The following is a 25,485-nucleotide window of genomic DNA, read 5'->3' as shown; positions in this document are numbered from 1 at the left end:
CATCTAGAGAGCAAACAATATAATCTGCTCTGTCCTTTTGGTTCCTCATTTGTTAGAGTTTTCTTAAAGAAGTTCTGTAAAGATGGTAGCTATGGGGCACTATTGTTTTCTTCTTACTGAGTATTTCACAATGCCTGAGTTTCTCTTTTGAGAAAGAATGTTGAGTTATTAGAAAGTAGTGGAATTATAAAACCATAATACTGAAAGTACTTTAAATCATTAATACTCTAATTTTTGGAAGGGCAGATTAAACCCTCTTACCTGATTTTTATAGAAGTTACTAGCTGGTAGTGGGGAAGCTGAGACTAGTATTCAGATCTGCAAGTCTTCTGATTCTGGGTGGTTTATTTCAGTTATGTACTTCTGGGAATGTATGGAGAACTTATTTTTTCTGAAGGACCAAGTAGAACTTTCATTTATATATATTATAATTTATATATATTTAAAATCCCTTTTTCGTTTCCATTTTTTGTCTGTTTACATAGTGTATATCTAATACTGGTATGACAGTATATATACATTATTTATATACACGTATATATATATATACAGCTGTTAAGTTAGTTGAACTCAAAACATTAAGGGAGAAAGTGTCATATTTTAGAAGAAAAGTGGTGTGACATCTTTCATCATTACTTTCATTTATCATTCATCAGTGAGTGATACTGTTTGACAGCAGTCTTAAACACTTGTTGGTTTTGAAATTGTAAGAGTATTTTGAAAATTACTTCTAAAAGTATATTTTTGGAGTAATTTCTTTTTTACTATTAAAGTATAATGCATTGCATGCAATTTGGGACATTTAGCAAAGAGCAAGGAAGAAAATGGCACTATAATCCCATGGCACAATGATAATTGCTTCCACCCCCTCCCTCCCTTGCCCCTGCAGTTGGGATCATTCCGTATGTAGTGACTTCAAATTTTTCTTTTGAGAAATTAAAATAAAATTTGAATGATATAACAGATACATAGACTTAAAAACTAACATTTCTTTACTCCTCTTTCCTCTCCCCTTCTATCATCATAAATGCTTTAATGAACGTATTTGTTAGGATAAAGTTAAAAGTAGGGATTCTTGTGCCAAAGTGCATAATAGCCTGAAAGTTTTATAATATATGTTCCCACAAACTTGAATAGCCATTTTCTCTGTACTTCAGCTATCACTGCTTGTTATTAAAACCAACCAACAAATCTTTGACCATTTGATAGGTTAAACATCTCAGATTTAACTTGGGTTTCTTGTATTACTACTGAGGTTGACTATTTCTGCTGTTCTCCATTTTTGATTCACTATTTTGTTTTTGTAAATTGCTAGTTTATGACCTTTGCCCATAGTGTTGTGGCATTTTAATATGGATATATAAATATCCTTATGTATTTAAGATTTTAATTCTTTGTTTTGTATTATGAAACTTCTTATGGTTTTTTGGGTATATTTGTTTGGTATAATAAAATACGGTATATTTTATTTGAATTTTTATGTAGTCTAACTTAATGTTTCTTGAAACCTGTGTATAGTCCTAATTCTGATCTCTAATGAAGTTTTCACCAGTCTTTGCTGAGAATGTTAGCATAAGTTGGCTGGCAGCACATTCTTGTTTGTCAGACTAGCAGTCTTTGTCTTGATAGTGTTTTTCTTTGATTTGAGGCTTAGAAATTCCTTCCTTATTCTGAGAGTCAGATAATCATTCACTTATTTTCTCCTTGTTTTTTTTTTTTTTTTTTTTTAATGATTTTATGTTGTACTGTGAAGTTTTTAGAATTTGGGTGAGACTCATGAAGAAGGAAAGGATCTTATCAAATAGTTTTAAGCAGTTATTTTTTTTAGAATCTATCTATCTAACCTTGAATCTGTCTGTATATCTATCTTTCTTGTAGGGATTTGAAGTGCTACCACTAACACACTTATTTTCTGGGTATAGCATTTTGATGGGTTGCATATTAAATTTGAAAGACTGTATAGTATGGTGGAAAAAACACTGATTTTGACTACAGAGATGTGTATCTGTGTCTTGATTTATTTATTTGCTGTGACATTAGGCAAATAACATAATCCCTTTAAGCCTTAACCAATTTCTCAATTTTTTATAAAAGACACCTCTGTGTCTTATAGGATTGATATGTGGATTAGCATATATCAGTCATAATATATATGAAATATATATGAAAATCCAACTTATTATCCAAGGTTCCCTGAATTAGGTGCATTTAGAACACCCTGTGCCTCAGTCCTACTTGAAAAATCTCATTACATATTTGGCTGGAGTTTTCTTAATGCTGAAACATATTTAATCTACCATTGGTCTGCTAAACTTCCCCAGGAGGATGGCTTCATCTTTTTCTTTCAAGATTCTATTTTAATATGTCTTGGTCATTACTATTCTAGGTGGAGGTAGTTAATAAGAGGTGAATGAATTTGAGTGACATGGCAATCCTTTTTATTGCTACTAAATCTGCAATTATATTTATAAGGACATCTACCGTTTATTTAAAAAAAACATTAAATGGTACACTTTAGGACATGGTAGTAGTAGACTTTTTAGTTATTTATTTAGAATATATAAATATATGGTTCAAATATCAAAACTATATAAAAAGAATACCCAGAAGTCTTGCTTATATTTGTATTCCTTTCACCCCATTCCCATTCTGCCCCTGTAGGTAACCATTTCTATTAGAGTCTTGGTTATTCTTCTAATTCTTATTGCAAAAATAAATATATGTATATTTGTATTTATGTGTGTGTGTGTGTGTTTATATTTAATTTATTCACAAAAGTTAACAAACCATGTACTACTTGTTTTTCACTCGTTTTTTTCCCCCACCTAACATATCTTGGATATTAATCCACAATTGTACTTGAGGATCTCCTTTAATTAATTAATTAATTAATTAAAGAGATAGCATGCACCAGTGAGGTGGGAGGGCTGTGGCAGTGGAAGAGAGAGATAGAAAGAATCTTAGATGGACTCCATGCCCAGCTTGGAGCCTGAGATGGAGCTTGCTTTCATGACTCTGAGACCATGACCTGACCTGAAATGAAGAGCCAGTTGTTTAATGGACTGAGAGCCACCTAGGCACCCCTCCCTTAATTTTTATATATGCATAGTATTTCATTGTGTAGATGTACCACATTTTATTTGTTTAGTCTTTGCTGATGTACATTCAGATGTTTTTAGTCTTTTGCCATTAGAAATAAGGCCACAGTGAATATATTTTGAATATTTGATTAGTATTTGTAGAGTTATATCTTCAGGAGATTCTTAGAAGTGGGGCTGGTAAACATTTGTATAATTTAGAGATCGCATAATTACTCTCCATGGGGAATTGTTTTTCATTAGCAGTTATGAGAATGCAGAGAATCTCCATTTCTTCAGTCTGATCAACAGAATATATGGTCAAAATTTGAAGTGTTATCTTGCATTTCTCTTATGAGTTGAGTTGAACATACTTTTATAGGTTTAAGGCTGCTTATTTGCCTTTATTTTTCTGAGAATTTCCCATGTCTACTGTGCATCCTTCTCTATTTTGGAGAGGGGAGCTATTTGTTTTTTTTTTTTTTTCCCTCTCTTTTTAAAGAGTTCTTTATATAGTAAAAAGTCTTTAAGTTGTGTTTATTATTCCTGCTGTTTTTTGCAGTATTGTATGATTTCAATTTTTACATTTAGATAGCTGATTTTTTTGGAGTGTATCCAAGTATTTGTGAGGTATGGATTGAGTTTTATGTTTTCACAGATGTTTATTTATCCATTTGTCCCAATACCACTTATTAGTGTCTGTCCTTTCCTCAGATGATTCGAGAAGCTACTTCTTTATCGTATATCAAATTTTCTTATGTTTTAGGGATCTATTTCTAGACCTTCTCTTCTCTTCTTTTGGTTTGTTTGTCTATTCATATACCAGTACAACAGACTTTTAGTTTTTGAAATAAGCCTTTATGATCTTTGAATATAAGAAAATAAAATTTATTTTAATAAAGTTGAACACTACCTATAATATTAGACACAAAGATAACTAGTTTGTGTATATGTATGTGCAAGTATTTTGTCTCAAGGCAAGTTTTAGAGTCCTTAAAATGAAACATTTAGAGGAAAATAACTTTTTTGAGGGGGGTGGTGGTGCCAGGCACTGATATTCTGCCTCTAACTTGCTGGCATATATGGTAGTTAACTAGCCACATACTGCTCTTTAAATTTAGATTAATTAAAATGGAAAATTAAAAATTTCCTCAGTTGTAGTACGTCCTAAGTGCTTAGTAGCCACATATGGCTAATGGTTACTTTTTGAACAGGGCAAAAATAAAACATTTTCATTATAACACAAAGTTCTGTGGATAGCAATGTAGTCTAGAACTTGAATCATATTTACGGCCTTTTCTAGCCTATTGAATTGATGGCAGAGAAGCAAAAAATCTCAAAGGACTAGAAGGTTCTGGAAATAACAGGGCAAAATGTAAAGTTATATGAAGAAGATACGTAACGTATTTTAAAAGACTCCCAGAGTGGGGAAAAATATTGTTTAAAATTCTGTTTAAGGGGTCATGGAGGAAAAATGAAAACATTTAAGAGTCTGACTTTGTTTAAAGGATGCTGGTTCTTAGGAGTTGAATGTAATCTCCTTTGATTTAGACACTTCATCAGCTTATTGGAGATTTGTCTATATTAAATTTTATGTCAAGGTGATTTATTTCAGTTTAAGATGCTTTTAGTTTTGAAGGCAAAATTTGGTCATAGAAAAAAAGGAAAAGGGGGCGTATGCACAGGAAACAAAACTTAAGATGTTTTTGGAATATAAAAAAACCATGTCTTTTAAATTCTTATTTTAAGAATTTAGTAGTACAAACAGCATCCAGTTCTTTACAATGCTATGTAGGTAATTAGAAAATGGGTAAGATATGGAAAGATTATCAATATTTATTCATCTGTTTAAGGTGGGATGAAACAAACAAACGAAACATTTCCTGAAGTATTAATGCCTTCAAGAAGTCAGCAAAATTTAAATAGCAATTGCATAAGGTTAGTTACCTCAGAGATTTTGTCTCTGGGTCACCTCTGGGAGATGAAGGGCTGAATGTGAATTGACTTTGGAAGTCTTAGATTTTGGTGGAATTAGATAAGGAAGCCCTGTAGATAGACAACGTTCCCTACTTTTAAGGGGAATTTCATGCAGTTTTATTAAATCTGTGAGTATCTTCAGCAGTTAGCAAAATGCCTGAAAAGGTGCTAAGTATTTAATGAATAGATTTTAAATGAGAACATAAATCATTTAAATTTGATATCATGGAACTAGTTACACAAAATTTAGTCAGATATAACACATACTGTTTGCATAATGATCATATGGGGGGATCTATAATAATAATAATAATTTTTTTTAAGATTTCTTTTAAAATTTACATCCAGTAAAATTCTCTGGTGTATAGGTCTTAGGATTTTTTTTTTTTTTTTTTAAACTCACAGCCTTGAGATCAAGACCTGAGTTGGTATCAAGAGTCAGATGATTAACTGACTAAGGCAGGGGCCCCCAGGTCTTACAAATTTTGACAAAGGCATACAGTGGCTTAACCACCACCACCACCACCGTAATCCAGATACAGAACAGTTCCATCAAACTGCCCTCCTCCCCCATCTCCAAATTAAACTGTGCTCTCCTTGACTGTGTTCTGTTTTATATTCCTTTCTTTCTGAGAATGTTATAGAAATGGAATCATCTGTATGCAAACTTTGAGTCTGGCTTCTTTTTTTTTTTTTTTTTTTTTTTTTTTTTTTTTTTTTTTTTTAAAGATTTTATTTATTTATTTGACAGAGAGAGATCACAAGTAGTCGGAGAGGCAGGCAGAGAGAGAGAGAGAGAGAGGGAAGCAGGCTCCCTGCTGAGCACAGAGCCCGATGCGGGACTCGATCCCAGGACCCCGAGATCACGACCTGAGCCGAAGGCAGCAGCTTAACCCACCGAGCCACCCAGGCGCCCCTGAGTCTGGCTTCTTTAACTTACCATAACACTTTTGAAATTACACTTTGTTGAGTGTATCAGTAGTAAGTCCAGTTACTTAAATGTTGTATTATTACGTGTGTACAGATACATTCATTTTTTTCCCCGTCTTTCTCTGTATTCTATGGATTGGATAATTTCTACTCATCTATTTTCAAGCCCCCCCTCCCTTTTTTTCTCACCTTGCCTGCTATTGTGCCCATCTAATTGAAATTTTCATTTTAGTTATTGCTCTTTTCAGCTGGAACTGAATTTTTCATTTTTTGATAGTTTTCACTTGTCTATTGAGATTCCCTGTCTGCAACTCGTTAAAACCACCTTCTTATTTTAGTTCTTTGAATATATTCCCTTAATTGTTTACATATAAGGTTTGGAGTCATCATTTGCTAAATTCTAAGTCTGGACCTACTTGGAGTCACTTTCTATTGATTGCCTTTTTACTTCATTATTTCTTTGCATCTCATAATTTTTGGCTAAAATCAGAGCATTGTAATGTTGTCATGAGCATTATTTTTTTTATGTTCTAGTGTTACATTAACTTGCCTGGATTCAATCTGCAAACATTCTTTCCCAAGCAGTATATTCTAACAAATACCTGTGCTTGGTTCTTCTTCCAGCTACTTGTTTTTCAGTTTGGTCTCTTGTGGAGTGAGTGGAGGAAAGTTCTTTCCCACCTGTGTGATTTAGTGGTTAGCCAAAAATTTGGGCTGAGATTATATTCAGATTTTGGAGCTCACCCTTAATTTCTAGCTCCTCTGCCTGCCCCCGACACCCTAAGCCAGTAAGGGCTTCAGCTTTCTGCAGCTTGGGCTGTGTCTGGTTGGGGAATGCACTCAGTTTAAAAAGCATCCAACTCCTAGATCTTATGCCCTGCAGTTTTCAAGGGTAAATTCCTCTATAGTCTACTGCAGAGGCTACTTGGGCTCTCCCTTTGGTACATGATTAATTTAGCTAAGCACACCTTATGCTCAGATTTTTGGGTCAGTACCTTTGTGGTTCTTTCATTCCCAATAAGTCTGACTTGAATTTCCAGCTGCACTTCCAGCTTTGGTGTTTTCTCTACTATTTTGAGCTGTATGGCTGTCTGGTTTCCTTCACCATATTTATAGGGGTTGGGAAGGGCACTCAGCATAAAAACTTCCCTTTGAACTTACAGGTCTGTTCCCTTTCAGGATACGCTTTTCCCCCCCACTACTTTGTGCTTTGGGACATTTGCCAATGCTTTTAAACTCCAGTTTTAAAAATATTTTATCCAGATAATAAATCATTGTTGTCTACAAGGGGCTCACGTGATCACTTCACTTGACTGCCTTTGTGGGAAGTTTCTTTTCACCCCTCTGGTTTACTTTTCTTTTTAAATTTTTTTTTTTTTTAATGATTTTATTTATTTATTTGAGAGAGAGAGAGAGAGCATGAGAGGAGAGAGATTGGCGGGAGAAGCAGACTCCCTGCTGGGAATCTGATGTGGGACTCGATCCCAGGACTCCAGGATCATGACCTGAGCCGAAGGCAGTCGCTTAACCAACTGAGCCACCCAGGTGCCCTACTTTTCTTTTAAAAGTTATTTCTCCCTCTTCTATTTCTTTCACAATTATATGTAGCAGTATTCACTCTCTCCAGCCTCTCCACTTCTTGATGTAGATGAAATATCTTCTGTATATTTGCCTTTTTGTGCAGCTGAAGGCAGTCCTAGGCTCATAGCCCTGGCATCACTATGTGATTTTGTTCTTTTCATTGTTTTCCCTTTTACCTGTCAGGTCTTTCTCTCCAGTAACCACCATACTTGAATTACTTTGTTTGCAAAGTTTGAGAGTGAAAAACAATTTTATGTTAATAAGGAAGTTTTTATATAATAGCACTATTTAGAGTGAGATCTCAACAGGATGGACAAAGCCAAATTTGGCTGAAGTTTAAGAAAAAACAAAATCTGCGGGCGATAGGAGCAAATATGTGAATTTCTGTGTACCTAGCTTGGTACATTGGAAAGAACTTGAGCTTTTTGTTAGACTGGGATTCTAATCTTAGCTCAAAAATCTCCTCATCTGTGAAACAGGATTATAATATTAGGTTGCTGCAAGCTTTAAATAGGAGAAAATTAAACTTCTTAGCTCATTGATACATAGTAAAGACAATAAATAGTTTCTATATACTATCTTTAAAAAAAATCCTTCTGTGGTTCATTGCCATTAATTAATACTACCTGGAAATAATATCCCAAAGGCCACTTATTTATTTATTGTAGTCCTGAAGATTCTATTCCTCCATCCACCCTTTTTTAGATGGCAATATCCAAGAGAAGAAGAGTAATCAATTGCCTTTTTCCTAGCTGATTTTTGGCAGTCTCCTTAGTGCATGTCCCTAGCCAGTACACTCAGTTGTTTCAGCCTCTGTACAGATTATTTCTAAATTATTTAGAATTGTGATTATTTCTGTCATGCCTAAAAATAGCAATGAACTGTGACATGTTTTCTAAGAACTTTGTTTCCAGTAGTCCAGTAATTATTTTTTTGATTACAAGATCAATACAATAGTAAATTTTAGTTTGCCTTATATGAAGTAGACATTGGGGAGGCAAGAGTCCTATTTTATCTTATTTTTTTAAAAGATAGATTCATTTATTTATTTATTTGAGAGAGAGAGCGCGAGCGCGCGCGTGTGCGGGTACACTCACAAGTGGGGGAAGGGGCAGAGGAAGGAGAAGCAGACTTCCCACTGAGCAGGGAGCCTGACACGGGACTTGAACCCAGGACCCCGGGATCGTGACCTGAGCCCCAAGGTAGATACCTAACCAGTTGAGCCACCCAGGCACCCTAAGAGTCATATTTTAGAGGAACTTTTTATAATAAGGAACTTATTTATAAAGGAACTTTTTATAATAAGGAGTTTAGGTCAGGAAACAAGGATTAAATGTTTTTAGAATGAGGCCAACCAGGAGCCTTATTGATAGATGTTAAGGTTTTAATGAAGTCAGCAGCCTTAGAATGAAAAAGGAGAGGGGTGCCTGGGTGGCTCAGTCAGTAAAGTGTCTGTGGGATCCTGGGATCGAGCCCCACATCCTGCTCCCTGTTGGGCTGGGAGCCTGCTTCTCCCGCTCCCCCTGCTTGTGCTCTCTGTCAAATGGGTAAATAAAATCTTAAAAGAAAAAAAAAAGGGGGGAGAGAAGGACCCAAAAGAATGTTTTGAAGTAGACTTGATGTTGGGAAATAAGAAGTCAAGAATGACTTTAGGGTTCTTGACTTAGTGAATAGAGATGACACTAGCTGATGTGGGAGGCCAAGAAAGATCCTGCTGTTGTTGAATTTGGGGTGCTTATTGAAGAATTCAGGTAGCGATAATGAAGACAGAGTGTAGGTAGTATATAAAACAGTTGATGTTGTCAAGGGTTTGGTCTCATGGTTTTGTCTGGTGTCTCCCTGGGCCCAGCAAATGATGATGGAATCCTAAAGAACACCCAAACTTTAATGGACATGAAGAATTGTAAGAGTGTAAGTAAGAGTGTAGTAACTATGCAGGTAGGAGAGAGACACGGAGTAAGTGGTATATGGAAGCTTCAGCTGAGGCTTTTTTGGCTTGCTAGGGTGAGTTTTGGAGCACAGGAACAACATACAACTCGCTCTAGCATCTTTTTTTTTTTTTTTTTTTTAAGATTTTATTCATTTATTTGACAGACAGAATTCACAAGTAGGCAGAGAGGCAGGCAGGGTTGGGGTGAGATGCAGGCTCCCTGCTGAGCAGAGAACCTGATGTGGGGCTCGATCCCAGCACCCTGGGATCATGACCTGAGCCAAAGGCAGAGGCTTTAACCCACTGAGCCACCCAGGCACCCCTACTTTAGCATCTTAAAATAATTTGTATTGTATTCAGTGTTCCATAAGTTCTTGAATGAATGAAATAAAATATGTCACCAGGTGCCTGGGTGGCTTAATTGGCTAAGCATCTGTCTTCAGCTCAGGTCATGATCCCAGAGTCCTGGAATTAAGTCCCGCGTCCAGCTTCCTGGTTAGCAGAGAATCTGCTTTTCCCTCTCCCTCTACGCCTCCCCCCCGCTTGTGCTCTCTCTCTCTCAAATAAATAAAATATTAAAAAATAAAAAATAAAATATGTCACCAACTGTGATGCAGAGATTGGTTAAGATAGATTATTAGACATTTCAGCAGCAGCTCTTTCTGTCCACAGGTCCTGTCCCTGTGCTTTAGTAAAACCACCAAAAAAAGGTACTAGACAATTCAAAATAGTATATAATGTGTGTCATTTGCCTTTTATCTATTTGTAGTTTTATCTGTAGCTTATCAATAAAATTTGAAAACACAGGAGCACATCTAGGCAAACACAGGCATATTTTTTCCAGGTATCTCAACTTGAATTTCACTTGTTTTTAGCATGTTTGTAGCCATGACTGTTGGGAGTAAGGATTGGGGAGAAATCTTTCACGTGGTGATACCCAAGTTTTAATGACAAATGAAATGTAATTATGATTTTCCAGTGGACCTTTTTGGTAGTTTTCATCAGAAATTCTTCACTTTTTTGTGTCTAGCTGTAAAATACATGCTTATTAATAGGATTGATTAGTAACATATTGTTATTTCCTTTCTGCTAGTTACATGCTACCCTCTGGAAAATGCTGGAAAATGTGGATCTTAATTTACCTTATGCGTTCTTTGTGGTTGTATATTTTAGTCACTTCCTCTTATGGTTTAGGGTCATTCTTCTCTCAGTGGACATCTTTGGGTGTCCATAGGGGGTATGTCTTATAGTTAAGGGTTAGGAGGAGATAAAATGCTCTTGTAAAGAAATGTTAATTCCTGGGACGCCTGGGTGGCTCAGTTGGTTAAGCAGCTGCCTTCGGCTCAGGTCATGATCCCAGCGTCCTGGGATCGAGTCCCACATCGGGCTCCTTGCTCTACAGGGAGCCTGCTTCTCCCTCTGACTCTTCCTGCCCTTCTGTCTGCCTGCGTTCGCTCTCACTCTCTCTCTCTCTTACAAATAAATAAATAAAATCTTATAAAAAAAAAAAAAAAGAAATGTTAATTCCTGAAATAGCTTACTGGAAGACCTCTATAAATAAGGCAAAAAATGTTCTAAATCTCATTCTACACCTAAGCTAAGCCTTTCTACATTTTTCTTTTTCCTTTTTATCAATTTTTCTTAATTTTTTTTTTTTTACCTTTTGTGTCCCACTTGCTCTGTGACTACTTTTTTCTGATTTTTTTTTTCCTTGTCTCTGATTTGTTCATTCTCACCCTTCTCTTCTGCTTCATCTCTTCAGTATGCATAACTAGATATAATCTCAAATTGAAGTTTTAAGGAGTTTTTATATTTAATTTTATTTATGAAAGAGAGAACACAAGGTGGGGAAGGGCAGAGGGAGAGGAAAAAGCAGACTAGCCACTGAGCAGGGAGCTTGATGTGAGACTCCATCTCAGAACTGAAATTATGACCTGAGCCAAAGGCAGATGCTTAACCAACTGAGCCACCCAGGTGCCCCCACTTGGATGTCTAAAGAGTTTCTTTTTTAGTAAAAATATTTTAATTTTTATAATTAAAAACTGAAGAGAGATTGAGACTTTTTGTTTTCAAAATAATTTTATAGTTTTTATGTTCATCTGCTATCTGATTTTTTAATCACAGTGATCCTTAAAGAAACATGTTTTCTTTTCCAGGAGCATACAGCAAATAAACTGTGTGGGGTTTGCTGAGCAATTTGAATTAGTCATTGTACAATTCTCCCCCTTCTCCTTTTCTGTTATTTTTTTAAAAAGTTTATTTAAGTAATCTCTACACCCACTGTGGGGCTTCAACTCCTGGCCCCAAGATCAAGAGTCTCATGCTCTTCCAATTGAGCCAGCCAGGCACTCCTTTTTCTATTATTTTTGATAGATCACTGATTTACTTAAATATTTACATGTTTATTATATTAAAGTGTTCACTTATTATAAGATTTTCAATTGCTTTTGGAAAGAAATTACTAACTAGCTATGAAGAAAAAAATTATAAAATAGCAAAAGTTTCTATAAAGTGGAAATATTTCCTTTTTTATTTTTTATGGAAATACTTCTTTTTTCTGAGCTCTGAGATGTACTCACAATTTTAGTAAGTTTACCTTTGGCATTTTTTGTGAGATTGTATGGGAATTTTTTTATGAAACTCAGTTCTGGATTCCTTTTTACTTTTATGCATAATTCCTCCTCCCTTCCCTCTGTCAAATCCATCTTGGAGAAGTGTATAGAAAGCATACAGGAGTGGGTGTCAGGAAACCTGGGCTCTAGTCCAAATTATAGAACTTTGTTCTAATTGTTTGACCTCATTTGGTTTTTCTTTTGGTGTTTCCGGTCTCTAAATGTCAAATTTGATCTACTGTTTACAAACAAAATATTCCAGCCTGAGAATATTTCAAGATCAAGACATCATTCTATATTCTAAATTTTCATTGTTCTTTATAATCCTGCCATTTACCAACATTGTGACCTTTGGTGAAGTTACTACATGACTGAGACTGTTTTTTGTTTGTGGGCATGATAAAGTGATTGTGAAGATTAAATTGGATAGTGAAATATACTTCAAAATACTTAGTTCAGGTATTCTGTAAAGCTGTTAACTTTCTTATTATTTTATGACTATAATAGAACTGTCGCAAGTCTCACATATGAAAGGCATGAAGTATATGAATCATCAATACTATATTTTTGTGGTAATTACATGTAAAGAAACATGTAAGGATGTAAAGAAACATGATGTTAAATTCTTTTTGAGTTTCTATTCAGGGTCTTTTAACTTGATTAAAGAAATCAATTTGTTATTTGGTTTTACTAGATGTTTTGTTAAGCATCTTAAAAGTTTTAGTAATTAAATGTATTCTAGGTGAAATTTTGTCTGAAATAATCATTCTGTGGAATTGTTTTGCCTTTTTTGGTTCGATATTAATGTTTGGAACCATGAGATACACAGATGGCAGTTAGGGATATTTACTAAATATAAATAGCACTCTATTAAACTGTTGGGGGTAGGGGGTAGTGGATTCAATAGAGGAATCAAATGAAAAATACCTAAAAAGCCTTCTGATGTTGATTTTAATCTCATTGGTGGCATTTTGTATGTCTAGTATTTTATAATCCTGCTCATCACTTTAAAAATATGTCACAGTAATATCAGAAAGTATGTACAATTATTGACTTTTTATTCTGCGTGGAATAGATTTAAAGGTCAACACTACTCTTTTATGTAGGTTATGGGTGCTACATATGTGCTTTCAGAGCAGTAGTGTGAGGAAGCTTGAAGTGGGATGGCAGGACGGCCTCATCCTTATGACAGTAACTCCAGTGATCCAGAGAATTGGGATCGGAAATTGCATAGTAGACCTCGTAAACTTTATAAACATTCAAGGTAGGTAGAAAATATGCATTTCACATATCAAAGCTCTGATAAAATCGACTTCTATAAAGAATCAAACTGCATTTGGTTGTGGCAAGTCCTGTCAGAGGATGGGGGCTGGTTTACAGAAAATAATGTTTGCATTTCTCCTTAAAAAACTTTCACAGAAACATTTCTTTTTAATTTTCTTATATTTGTATTTATTTGAATTTTTGTTTCTCTTTCTAAATAATGTTATAATCTCCTTAGTCGACCCCATGAATAAATGCTGTAATTAATTTGACTATGAGCTCTGGCAAGACAGGTTATTTCTTTGTATTTAAAACTCTCTAATCGGAATTTATTTTGTGTTCTAAATACACTAATAATTTATAGGCTGTGTCATATTATGTTGTCATCCCGATTCTAATGGGAAAATCAGTCTTTCTGCAATGACTCTTCTGGTTCATTTGAAGTTTGATGCATTAAATGAAATTCATCTCAAAAATTTCTGCCCATTTGTATATTATATGTAAAGCTTTCGTTTTGTACTGTGTGACTTAATGAGGAATACCTCATTTAGAATACTTTATGATTTGCTATTTTAAGGTGTTAATTGGCAGCTCATAAACCTCACACATTACAGGTATGTAAGCATGTTTTCATAGAGTTTTGTGCTTTGTAAATATTTACTTACAGAATAATATCAAACATTCGACTTTCTTGAATGTAAAATTATCATAATCACTGATAACTGTTACCAGTTTTCTTAAAAAAATTAAAAACATTCTGTGATACTGAAATCTTTCTTGTAAGTTTGAAGAAGTAACTCAGGTACTCTTTGACTATATACTGTAATTAGAAGGTATGAGTAACTGGTACTCTTTAAGTCTCCTGACAAGATGTCTATCTTTATTGTGGACTTTTAATGTGGAGAGGTCTAGAGTGGAAAAGTTAAGTTGACTCACTAATTTATAAGTGCACACCAATGATAATGAGTGTTTTTTGGTTTATTTGTTCATTTTGGGGGGCATGGGTATATATGTGTGTGTGCTTCAACTGGTGCTCTTGTACTTCTTCTCTATCCTGCTTATTATATGGATAATTATTTTGTCTCTGAGATTAAAGAGATACTCATTTTTTCTCATTAAGTGTGGGATATTTTTATCTGCTATGTTGTATACATTTTTCCAGGTGAATTCTGTTATCCTTCCTAGTTCTTAATATTTTTCTGCTAATGTACAGTACTGCATTATATATGAAGAGAAGAAATGCACCGTGAGGAAAACTACTAGTACTTTTTCATTCCTGTTGTTTCATTTCAAAAACAGCAAACATCATAGCTTTTCTTGATACCTATAACATCAGTAACTTTTTTTGGTGCTCTTCTCAGGTAGAATGCAGCAATATTGGTTATTTAAATGAAAAATATTAAAGAGAAATAGAAAATAAATACCAATACATTATTTGTTTTTAATGGAAAGATGGAAAGACCATGAAATCTTTTGAACTGATTATTCTTTTAAGATTTTATTTATTTGACACAGAGAGAGAGAGGGAGAGAGAGAGAGCGCACACACAAATGGGGAGTGGGAGGAGGAGGGAGAGGGAGAAGCAGGCTCCATGCTGAGCAGAGACCCACCTCCCCACCCCCCTCACTCCCATGGGTATGGATCCCAGAATCCTGGGATCATGACCTGAGCTGAAAGCAGACGTTCAACTGAGCCACCCAGCGCCCCCTTTGAGCTTATTTTAACCTCATTCATGGAAATTCTGCCCAAGGGAAAACAGCTTATTTTTAGAGACCTCTAGTTCATAAGAATACTTTTGAGGATACTTTAAAAATATAAGCAATTTGACTTTTTAAAAATGGCATTCTTTGAGTTGATACTAAAATAATTGGGAAGTTTTAAAAACTAACAACCAGCAAGTATGGTTGAGATACTGCACTCAGTTCAGTAGAGATTCAGAAGTTTGTCAGGGTTACATCATGGAATGCTTAAAATCCATATATGGAACAATTAGAGGACAATAGAGCACCAAACTGTGGTAGTGAGTTGTAGTAATATTAGAAGGAAGTTCAAAGAAGCAGTCAGTATCAACTGAGTGATAATGAGACTTGAAATAATCCTTGAATGATTAGGTAGATTGATGGACATTCCTACCAGGGACTTTCTGGAGATAACCTTGATTAGATTTGAATGTGGAACTCTATGAATAGTATTAGTTTCCCCAGTTGACAAATGGGAAACAAACAAACAAATAAAACGAGGTTAATAAACTTGCCCCAAACCATCCAGTTTCTCAATTGCAAACCTAAAATTTATATAATCTCTTTTTCAAAAATTTTATTTATTTATTTGAGAGAGAGTGAGTGAGAGCATGAGAGGGGAGAAGGTAAGAGGGAGAAGCAGACTCCCCATGGATCTGGGAGCCCAGTGTGGGACTTGATCCCAGGTCTCCAGGATCATGACTTGAGCTGAAGGCAGTCGTTTAACCAACTGAGCCACCAGGCACCCTGGCAAACCTAAAATTTATAAACAAGTTTCTCATTCTTTTTATTTTTAACATTTTCAGTAACTTATTATGATACATTTTAAATACATATAGAGAAAACAGGTATAATAAACCCCTCTGTACTCCTATCTTAGCTTTAAGTTGTTTTCAACTCATGGCTAGTTGTGTTTCATCTGGGCTTCTATGCACTCATCCTGTTTTTTGTTTGTTTGTTTGTTTGTTTGTTTTAATCTTGTATATTTTTAGGGATATTTGAGCAAAAGAAAGCTAGACAAAACACTGGCTTAGAGATTTATTTTTCTTGTATGTAGACAGGCAGATAGGCAATGCCTGATGTGGATTTGTATGCAGATAGGCAATGCCTGATGTGGATTTAGTGGCTTAAGTTTGTTGGGATCAAAAATTCCTGATTTTCTTCTTTTTTCATGGTCACAAGATAGTTTACTGTAGCTTCAGACATCATGTCTACCTTCCAGATGAGAATGAGGTAGAAGGGAGAAGGGGACAGTGGGAAAGGGGTTTCATTTTTAGTAGGGAATTAAATTTCTCAGAAATTTCCAGCAGGCATCTGCTTATAAATCATTGGCTAGAATTATGTCATATGGTCCTCTTTGGGTCTTAGAAGCTAAGAAATGTAGATGGACACATTGCCACCTCAAACAGTGTTGGGGATTTAAATTTATAAAAATCAAATGTCTCAGTCTGTTTAGGCTTCTATAACAGAGTACCGTAGATTGAGTGGTTTATAAACAAATTTATTTCTCATGGTTCTGGAGGCTCGAGAGTGCAAGCTCAAGATGCTGGCACATTTCATACCTGGTAAGGGCTTGCTGTGTCTTCACATGGTAAAAGGGGCTATGAATCTCTCTGGGGTCTTTTTTATCAAGTACTAATCCAGTTTATGAGGGCTTTGCCCTCAAGACCTAATTACCTCCTCACTGCTAAATACCATCACATTGGGGGAATACATTCCAGTCTATGAATTTTGGAAGGACACAGACAGTCTTCAGCAGTAAAGAAATAGCGTATTTTATTGGTTCAATTTTTGTGCATAATTTTTAAAAGTCTTGTATAAATTTATATTTTCTATTCACATTTTGGAATTGCCTGCATTTTCAGATTTTTAAAATTTTTTTTCCTCTACTTTTCCTTACTAGCAATGATAAAAATAAATTTCTTGAATTCTATAAATGATAAGACTTACTATATATGTGTGCTTACCATTGAGGCTTTGCCTTATGGTTTCATTTCAATCTAATAAACTTCAAGGTACTTTTTTGAATTTTATTTTAAATGTAGATTTGCTTTGTATAGCACTGTGATATAAAAGACAAGGAAGTTAATCTCAACATGGATGGACTTCAGGATGCCTATGTTTCCTATGGCTTAAATGAGTGCATACAAATAAATTAGTTAAAAAATTACTGAACTTTGTTTCTTTCTAAGTAGTTGTATGGTTAATACTTGTATAGAGGAGTGTGTAGCTTGCTGAGAGGTTAAATATCATTTCAGTTGAAGTGTGTTTGGCTTGAATTGCAACAACTTTGAATTACAAATTATAAGAGTTTTTTGCTACTTAAAAAGGGAAAAAGAAAGCACCTTTTCTGTACAACTAACATTAAAATGGCTAAGTTGACAGTATGCTTAAAAGCTCCTGAATGTTTGAATTGGGTTGAATATAACTAAAACTCAGATCTGCAGTCTGCTCAGGTTACTAAAGATAAACGCATCATACATTCAATATCAGACTTTGCCGCAAGGTTTCATTCCCACATACAAGTACGCATGCTCCTTTCTTCTGAGACTGCGTGAAGGTTGAGCTTTACAGTTTCCTTTTTAAGTCACTTTGTAGTCCCAGCAGTAGTTTAGAAATAGAAAAGTTTGGTTGCTTTAATGAATAGTTCTTGAGTGGATTCATAAAGTACAATATTTTTTCTTTGGTTTTAAAGAGAAGCTTTACTTCCCAGAATGGGTACACAGTAAAATATCAAAAGGAAAAAAGAAAGTTAGCTGCATCTTAGTTTTCTAAAACCTGGCAAGCTGGCACAGCTAGAATTAGCATTACAGATGGCATTTGGCAACATAGCTACATATCACCAAGCCCTCATCTCCTGAGTTTTCTTCAGCCTGTCTATCAATTACAATATCCAATCACTGCACAGAGATGGAGAAATGGGATGATCACAGCTCACACGATGCTGTTTGGTTAGAAACGTCAGTGCTGCACAACCCACGGCTGAGTCAGTGTCTGTGAGAAAATGAACTGAATTAATATATAGAGGGGGTTGTATCTCTGAACATTTGCAGCCTAAATAACCGCAATAGCATTATTCCACAGTAGAGGGAGGAAAGCTAGAGAAGTCTATGGACAGGGGACGCAGGGGGGAGACTGGGAAATTTTCTGATTGTTCAGAGGAATCTTGAAGATGATGGAAATATCAGATGTGCTAAAGTTTCCTAGTAATGCCCAAGGATGCTGACCTGGCTTTCAGTGCTGCATTGTTTGAAAAAGCAGAGTCCCTTTATACTCTGATTTCAGAATTTTTTTCTTGTTTTTGTGTGTCTACCTTGGCATATACTAAAGTAAGGTGTGTATTCATTTATTACATGATATCACTGGGTTATAATTCTATACATCTTTGAATATGAGAGAGATTGAGAAAGATGTTTGGCCTTTGTTTCATTATGATCATTTACTTTTCTGGATGAAAAAGATCATATGTCTTGATTGTCGGCTTACTGGCCAGTTATTTAAAATAAATGGAGTGTGTTTTTATTGTTTTCATGGGTTTGATGCTTTGTTTCTTATTTCATTTTAAGTCTTAGATTCTTCATGTAACTTGGGAGAATGCATTATGTTTGGTATTGTTTTTTGTGAATATTATAAACAGTTCAAGGAAAGACTAATATAAAATATTTTTAATATATTTGAAAATTAAATTCAAGATAGACAAATGGAATAGTTGAAATAATTGTCTAAAGAAAGGGATAAATGTATTTTTATTTTTGGATGAATTAATGGTTAGCTGGACCACTTATATACAGTAGTATTTTACAGAATTTAATATATTTGAATGATAAATTTTAACTGGTTAACATGACTTTTTTTCTAGTCTCTTGGAACATAGTAGACTCTGAATAGATGATCTAGATGTTGCCCTTGAACTAGAGAGCAAATTAGATAAGTTTCTGGGTTATTGCAAAATGATTTGCAACCAGAGAGAATTTCTAAATAAATATAATTGTTCTTGCTATGAGATTTTAAATCTTAACAGGTGACATTGCTTACTTTATTTAGAAATTTTAGCTCAGTATTAAACACTTAAGAATAATTTTTTCTTTTGTCTTCATTATTCCTGTCCTATTGATGCTTCATTTTATAGGGATTTGGGGGGATATATATTTTAAAATTATTTTTAATGTTTTTAAATAGTTAATAAGAGCCTTTCCTTGAAATGACAGGAACTTTTTGTGATTGCCCCCATTTAATTTCTAGGAGTTCAAATGGTCATCTTGATGGTTGTCACAACTTATTTATATGTTTAGGCTAGCTAGTGATATCTTGTATTTTGGCTTTTTTTTTGTGGTTTGGTATCCAGAAATGTTTTCCTAAGCTTCTTTTAGTAATAGAGTTATAAAAGCAGAAATCTCAAGCTTAACCTTTTTGTTTTATTCTTGATATTTTTCTCTGGTTTTGCTGGTTCTTTAAAATAATAATGCCTGTGTTATTTTAAAAGTGATACATACTCATTATATGAATTTGATAAATACAGAAAGCACATAGAAAAATATAAAAATATGTTAAAACATTTTTCTTTTGATCATAGCTTAAATATTTTTTGATATAACCTATTTTTTGTGTAAGTATAAAAATATAAAATCACATATATATTTAAAGGTGGTTTTGAATATTACCACTGTATGTACTGTTATATAACCCATTTTTTTTACACTTAATTATGAACATCCTCTATGTCATGAAATAGTCTTATATAGCATAATTCTTAAGAACTGTGTAGTGTTTTATGTATATTTATTTTATAATTTGTCAGTTTGAGTTTTCCTAATTTTTGATTAGAGAAAAGATCAGCATGATTCCACAGGATAAATTTTTCTTAAAAAAGGAAGAATGTTTTAGGGAGTTAAGTAAAAATGTGATTTTGATATTTTTCTGACAGAGAAAGATCCTTAGTGTGACTACACAGTAAACTTCTGAAAGATATGCGCTACTTTTAAAACAAAGCAAATAGCTAGGATTGCCATAATAATAAAGTATAGAAAAGAAATCTTTACAACAATTAGGAAAACAATGAGCTGAGACTTTGAAAATATGCTGAGACCAACCAAAAGTGTATCTTATATTACATTTAAAAAGGTAATCAAGGAGAGTGTAATAATAATGCCTGACAACATAGGAAGAAAAAAAAAATCTCTCAGCTCTTATTTAGAAGCTTCTTTGTTAAAGAGGAAGAGCCAACCACCACCACCACCAATAATAACAAAGCAAACATTGCTACGAAGAACATAAAAATCAACAGGGGTATAGTGATGAAGAATGTATCTAGTTAAATGAGTTATCCTCTGGGTCAGTTGAAATATCTTAAATTTATAAAAGGAACTGCCTATAAAATTTTAAGTTGTTGGTATTATTTGTAATTTCTAAAGATTTTTGGGAGAATACTAGAAGTCTAAAAGATGGAGAATTCTAGGTCTGTTTTTGAGAAAAGTAGATTTTAGAACAAAAAAATGAAAAGGGTAGTTTATGACTAACTTGAAGAAAAATAGGTTAAAAATGATCCAGAATGGGTTTGCTAAAAATAGATTGAGAGCAATTTTTTGATGCAGTTGGTAGACTAGTAGCAATATAATGTATTTGGACTTAAGCTTAGTTTTTGGTAAAGTCTATTTTTATATGCTGGGGTGTATAGTGAAGGGAAAAATGAGTTAACTGTAAGTCATTTGTGTTAATCAACACAATTTTGATTTTGAATGACCCTACCCAAGATTATCGATCTTGGAAGGTGACTTTGTTCTTTGCTTTGTCTCATTGTATATCTGAAGAAGGCAAATTATCAAATTTATAGGGGACAATGAAGAAAGAAGGATAGGAAATGATAAATTAAATGATCCAAAATGACGTGAGTTTGTATTGTTAGACCAAATTTAAATGAATTTTTTAGGGGGGTATGCATAAGGCCTGAAAAACACTAATGTGCTTAAGTTAGCATGGCTTTATAATTTCACACATGGAAGAGATCTGGGCATGTTTTTTGGCAGTAAATTTGATACAAAACAAAAGTATAATATGGCTGCCCTCATTCCATTTTCTCACCCACCCTCCCTGCTTAAAAAAAAAATCACAGGTAATGGAAAAGAAGGCTAGAGCCACCCTACTGTACACCAGAGTATTATTGTCTTTAGTTGTGTGTATATTCAAAGGAAGAATATGAAGAAGTTGGAAGCCTTAAGGAACTAATGAGAGGTCTTGGGGGCAGCTCTGATTGATACTAAGGAATCTCATAAGACGCATCTTCAAATATGTGAAGAGTCACCCTTTTGGAAATGACACTATATTTGGTTTGAGTCAGACTTGTTTGAGGTTGAAAGCATGAGCTCTGAAATTGAACTGCTTAGTTCACATCTCAAACCTGCCATTTAATTTGTTACCTGATTTTAGGAGAGTTCCTTAGGCTCTAAGCTTCCATTTTTCTCAAATGGGGACAGTTTTGAGGATTAAATGAAAATGTATGTAAAGTTCTCAGAGCTGTACCTGGCACGTATTAAATGCTCAGATCTTAGTGTTGTTTTTATTATTGTCATTTGGCCCTAGCAGGTAGAACTAGGGCAGCAGTTCTCAACTAGGAGTGTGATTTTTGCCCCTCAATGGGCTTTGGCAATGTCTGAGGACATTTTTGGTAATGACTGGGAGGAAGGAGTACTACTAGTATCTAGTAGTGCTGCTGGAGTAAGGAGTACTACTAGTATCTAGTAGTGTTGTGGGAAGCTGGAGGTGCTTCCCTCCACAAAACTTAGATTTTGTGTTTGTATAGTATTTCTTGGGATACTTAGGTATATTGAATGATCAGTAAAGGGCTTCTGATACTAATTTTGTCAATCTAGTTTAGCAGAGTAGTTTAGATTTTTTGTTTCATTGCTTAAAATTTTAGTATGAGGATGGAGGAGGGAATTTAATGAAGTAAGTCAGTTTGTGTTTTCAAAAGGCCATTTGGAAATACAAGTGACTGTCGGATTGTAATTTCTCTGGAAACATGTTTTGTGAAACCAATTCATTAAAATATTGACAATTTGATATAAACATTTCTAAAACTAAATCTTGTATTTGTACCTCATATTTTTCCCCCCACTGGTTTATTTTCCCCCATTAGTAATGAGTAGGATAGACGCTCCAAAAGGTTTTTAAAAGTAATTACAATTTTTTTTTTTAAGATTTTATTTATTTCTTTGGCAGAGACAGATCACAAGTAGGCAGAGAGGCAGGCAGAGAGAGAGGAGGAAGTAGGCTCACTGCCAAGCAGAGATCCCGATGCGGGGCTCAATCCCAGGACCCTGGGATCATGACTTGAGCCGGAGGCAGAGGCTTTAACCCATTGAGCCTCCCAGGCACCCCAGTAATTACAATTTTTTGAAGCATCTTTAAATGTACATGATTATGTATGCATTGTAATATTATTCTCAATCATGAAAAATAACTTGCACAAAGTACTCAATAAATATTTATTGAATAAATGACTAATCAGTAGATACAAAATACATCTGACCATTAATTTAGATCTGTACAGTTAATATAATATTATACATATATATAATAGTTAATATAATGTTTATATATACATCTTATATGTATATATATATATTTTTAAGATTTGTTCATTATTTTAGAGAGAGCATGTGTTGGGGCTAGAGGGTGAGGGAGAGAGAGAATCACAAGCAGACTCTGTGCTGAGTGCAGAGCCTGACATGGGGCTTGATCCTACAACCAGGAGATCGTGACCTGAGCCTAAATCAGGAGTCCCGACGCTCAACCAACTGAGCTAAAATATAGCTACTGAGCTAAAATATAGCTACCTGGTGGTTAGCTATATTTTAAAACTAACTTATAATTGTCTATGGTAGGGAATTGCTTAAGACTGTTAAGTGTATAGTGATTTCCAGTTTCCAAATTTTTACCTCTAACCTGGACCTTTCCCCTGAACTTTAGATTTATGTGTCTGACTCCTTATTTGATATCTGCATTTGGATGTTGAATAAACCTCTCACTCTTTACAATGTCTAAGATACATCTACACTTTCCAAACTTAATCTTCCCACTCTCATTCTCATGTAGTAAATGGAACTTCAATTCTTTTAGTTGCTCAGACCAAAATAATAGAGTCATCCTTGACACTGCTCTCTCACCTCCTACATTAATCTATGAAATTTCGAAAAGTCTTATTCTTCAAAAGGTATTGTCCCATCCACTCTTTGCCATGTGCACTGCTACAACTCTGGGCCAAGTCACTTTTAGCTCTCACCTGAAATATTTGCAGTAGCCTTTGAATTGGTCATTTTATTCTACATTTGTATCCTTATCTTCCACTTGATCTAATAAAGTTAGATTATGTAACTTACACGTCACTGGTACCCATATCACTCAGATCAAAAGCAAAAACGCATTATCTATCTATCTATCTAGTCTTTTTTTTGTATTTCATCTTTTAAAAAAGATTTTATTTATTTATTTGAGAGCATGAGTGCACACGAGTGAGGGAGAGGGTAAAAGGGAGAGAGAATAGCAGACTCCCCACTGAGCAGGAAGCCCAATGTCGGTATCCATCTGGGGACCCCAAGATCATGACGTGAGCTGAAGGCAAATGCTTAACTGACAGCCAGCCAGGAGCCCTGCAAAAACCCTTAAACATTCCTTTTTTTTTTTTTTTTTTAAAGATTTTATTTATTTTATTTGACAGAGAGAGAGATCACAAGTAGGCAGAGAGGCAGGCAGAGACAGAGGGGGAAGCAGGCTCCCTGCTGAGCAGAGGGCCCGATGCGGGGCTCGATCCTAGGACACTGAGATCATGACCTGAGCCGAAGGCAGCGGCTTAATCCGCTGAGCCACCCAGGCGCCCCCCTTAAACATTCTTTTAAGGCCCTTCATAATCTGGTCCTAGTCTTGTTTCTCTGAGCTCATCTTTTTTTTTTTTTTTAAGATTTGTTTGTTTATTTTATTTTATTTTAAGATTTTATTTATTTATTTGACAGATCACAAGTAGGCAGAGAGGCAGGCAGAGAGAGAGGAGGAAGCAGGCTCCCCACTGAGCAGAGAGCCTGATGCGGGGCTTGATCTCAGGACCCTGAGATCATGACCTGAGCCGAAGGCAGAGGCTTTAACCCACTGAGCCACCCAGGCGCCCCTGTTTATTTTAGAGAGAGAGAGTGTGTGAGCAGGGGCCAGGGGGCAAAGGGAGAGGAGTAAGTACACTCCACACTGAGCACAGAGCCTGATGGCTCTATCCCACAAACTGAGATCACAACCTGAGCCTAAACTAAGGTGGATGCTTAAACTGATTGCACCACCTAGGTGTCCCTGAGCTCATCTTTTTTTCTTTTTTCTTTTTTTTTTTTAAAGATTTTATTTATTTATTTGACAGAGAGAGAGATCACAAGTAGGCAGAGAGGCAGGCAGAGAGAGAGGAAGGGAAGCAGGCTCCCTGCTGAGCAGAGGGCCCAATGCGGGGCTCGATCCCAGGACCCTGAGATCTTGACCTGAGCCGAAGGCAGCGGCTTAACCCACTGAGCCACCCAGGCGCCCCCTGAGCTCATCTTTTAACACTGTCTTGCTTTCTGTGCTTCAGGAATCCTGGCCTTCTTGAATGCCATGAAAAAGCCAAAGATTACTCTTGCCACAGGGTCTTTGCACCCTCATATATTCTCATATTTCTGTTTTTGTTTTCCTTAGATCTTTGGTCAGATATCTTCTCAGATAGTCCCACTTTGACCACTCTATGACAGATTAAAACGTGTACCCTCAAATGAGTCTCTGTCCTTTTTACCCTACTTTATTTTTCCTCATAGAACTTATCACCATATAATATTTAATGTATTTATTTGTATATATTCTGTGATTTTCTTCCCTAGATTGTATTAATTTTGAGGGCACAGCAGGACTAGAATAGTAAATAGCCTATGATTTGTGTTCAGTGAATATTTGGTAGACTGAATGCATGTTAATATATGTGCTGCCGAAGCGAGCACTGAATGCGTGTTAAAACAAATTTTTAGGATAATGGATAGTAGGGTAAGAGTACTTTTAGTTATTATAGGGCTTAATTGTCATTGTCTGTTTGTTGTAAGCACCTGATACCTGTTGATGAATTATAACTAGCTATTTTTTAGAACTGAAAAAATTAGCAGTGTAACATTTAGGTATTCTAACATCAATTCAGAGACCCCTCAGTTTGGAGAGGTCCTTGCCTAGCAACATTTTCATTTTGTTAAAAAAGTCCAAAAGCTAGAGGCAAAGTAATAGATATTTGAAGGTTAAAGAAACCTTCAGCTCCTTTACTGTTTGCATGAAATTAGCTTTTATCATTTGGGAAAACTTTACCCTGGTAGTAAAACATTAAATATTTG

At 35.1% G+C, this 25,485-nt stretch overlaps 1 protein-coding gene across 4 annotated transcripts in view; it reads left to right on the top strand.

The window, feature by feature from the left end:
• The window catches only part of BTBD10 (BTB domain containing 10), a 74,325-nt gene that overhangs the window by 6,149 nt on the left and 42,691 nt on the right, over positions 1-25,485 (top strand). The window contains exon 2 of one of the 4 annotated variants that reach the window (XM_059136690.1): positions 13,214-13,371. The exons of 2 other annotated variants lie outside the window; for them this stretch is intronic. In XM_059136690.1, coding sequence (XP_058992673.1) covers positions 13,271-13,371 — 101 coding nt within the window. In that variant the 5' untranslated portion in view covers positions 13,214-13,270. Of the gene's footprint in view, positions 1-13,213; positions 13,372-18,091; positions 18,444-25,485 lie in introns of those variants that run through there. One more of the 4 variants, XM_059136681.1, reaches the window with a different exon arrangement.

This window comes from Mustela lutreola, chromosome 1 (assembly GCF_030435805.1).
Source record: "Mustela lutreola isolate mMusLut2 chromosome 1, mMusLut2.pri, whole genome shotgun sequence".
Lineage (NCBI taxonomy): Eukaryota > Metazoa > Chordata > Mammalia > Carnivora > Mustelidae > Mustela > Mustela lutreola.
This window is presented reverse-complemented; position numbering and strand designations above follow the sequence as displayed.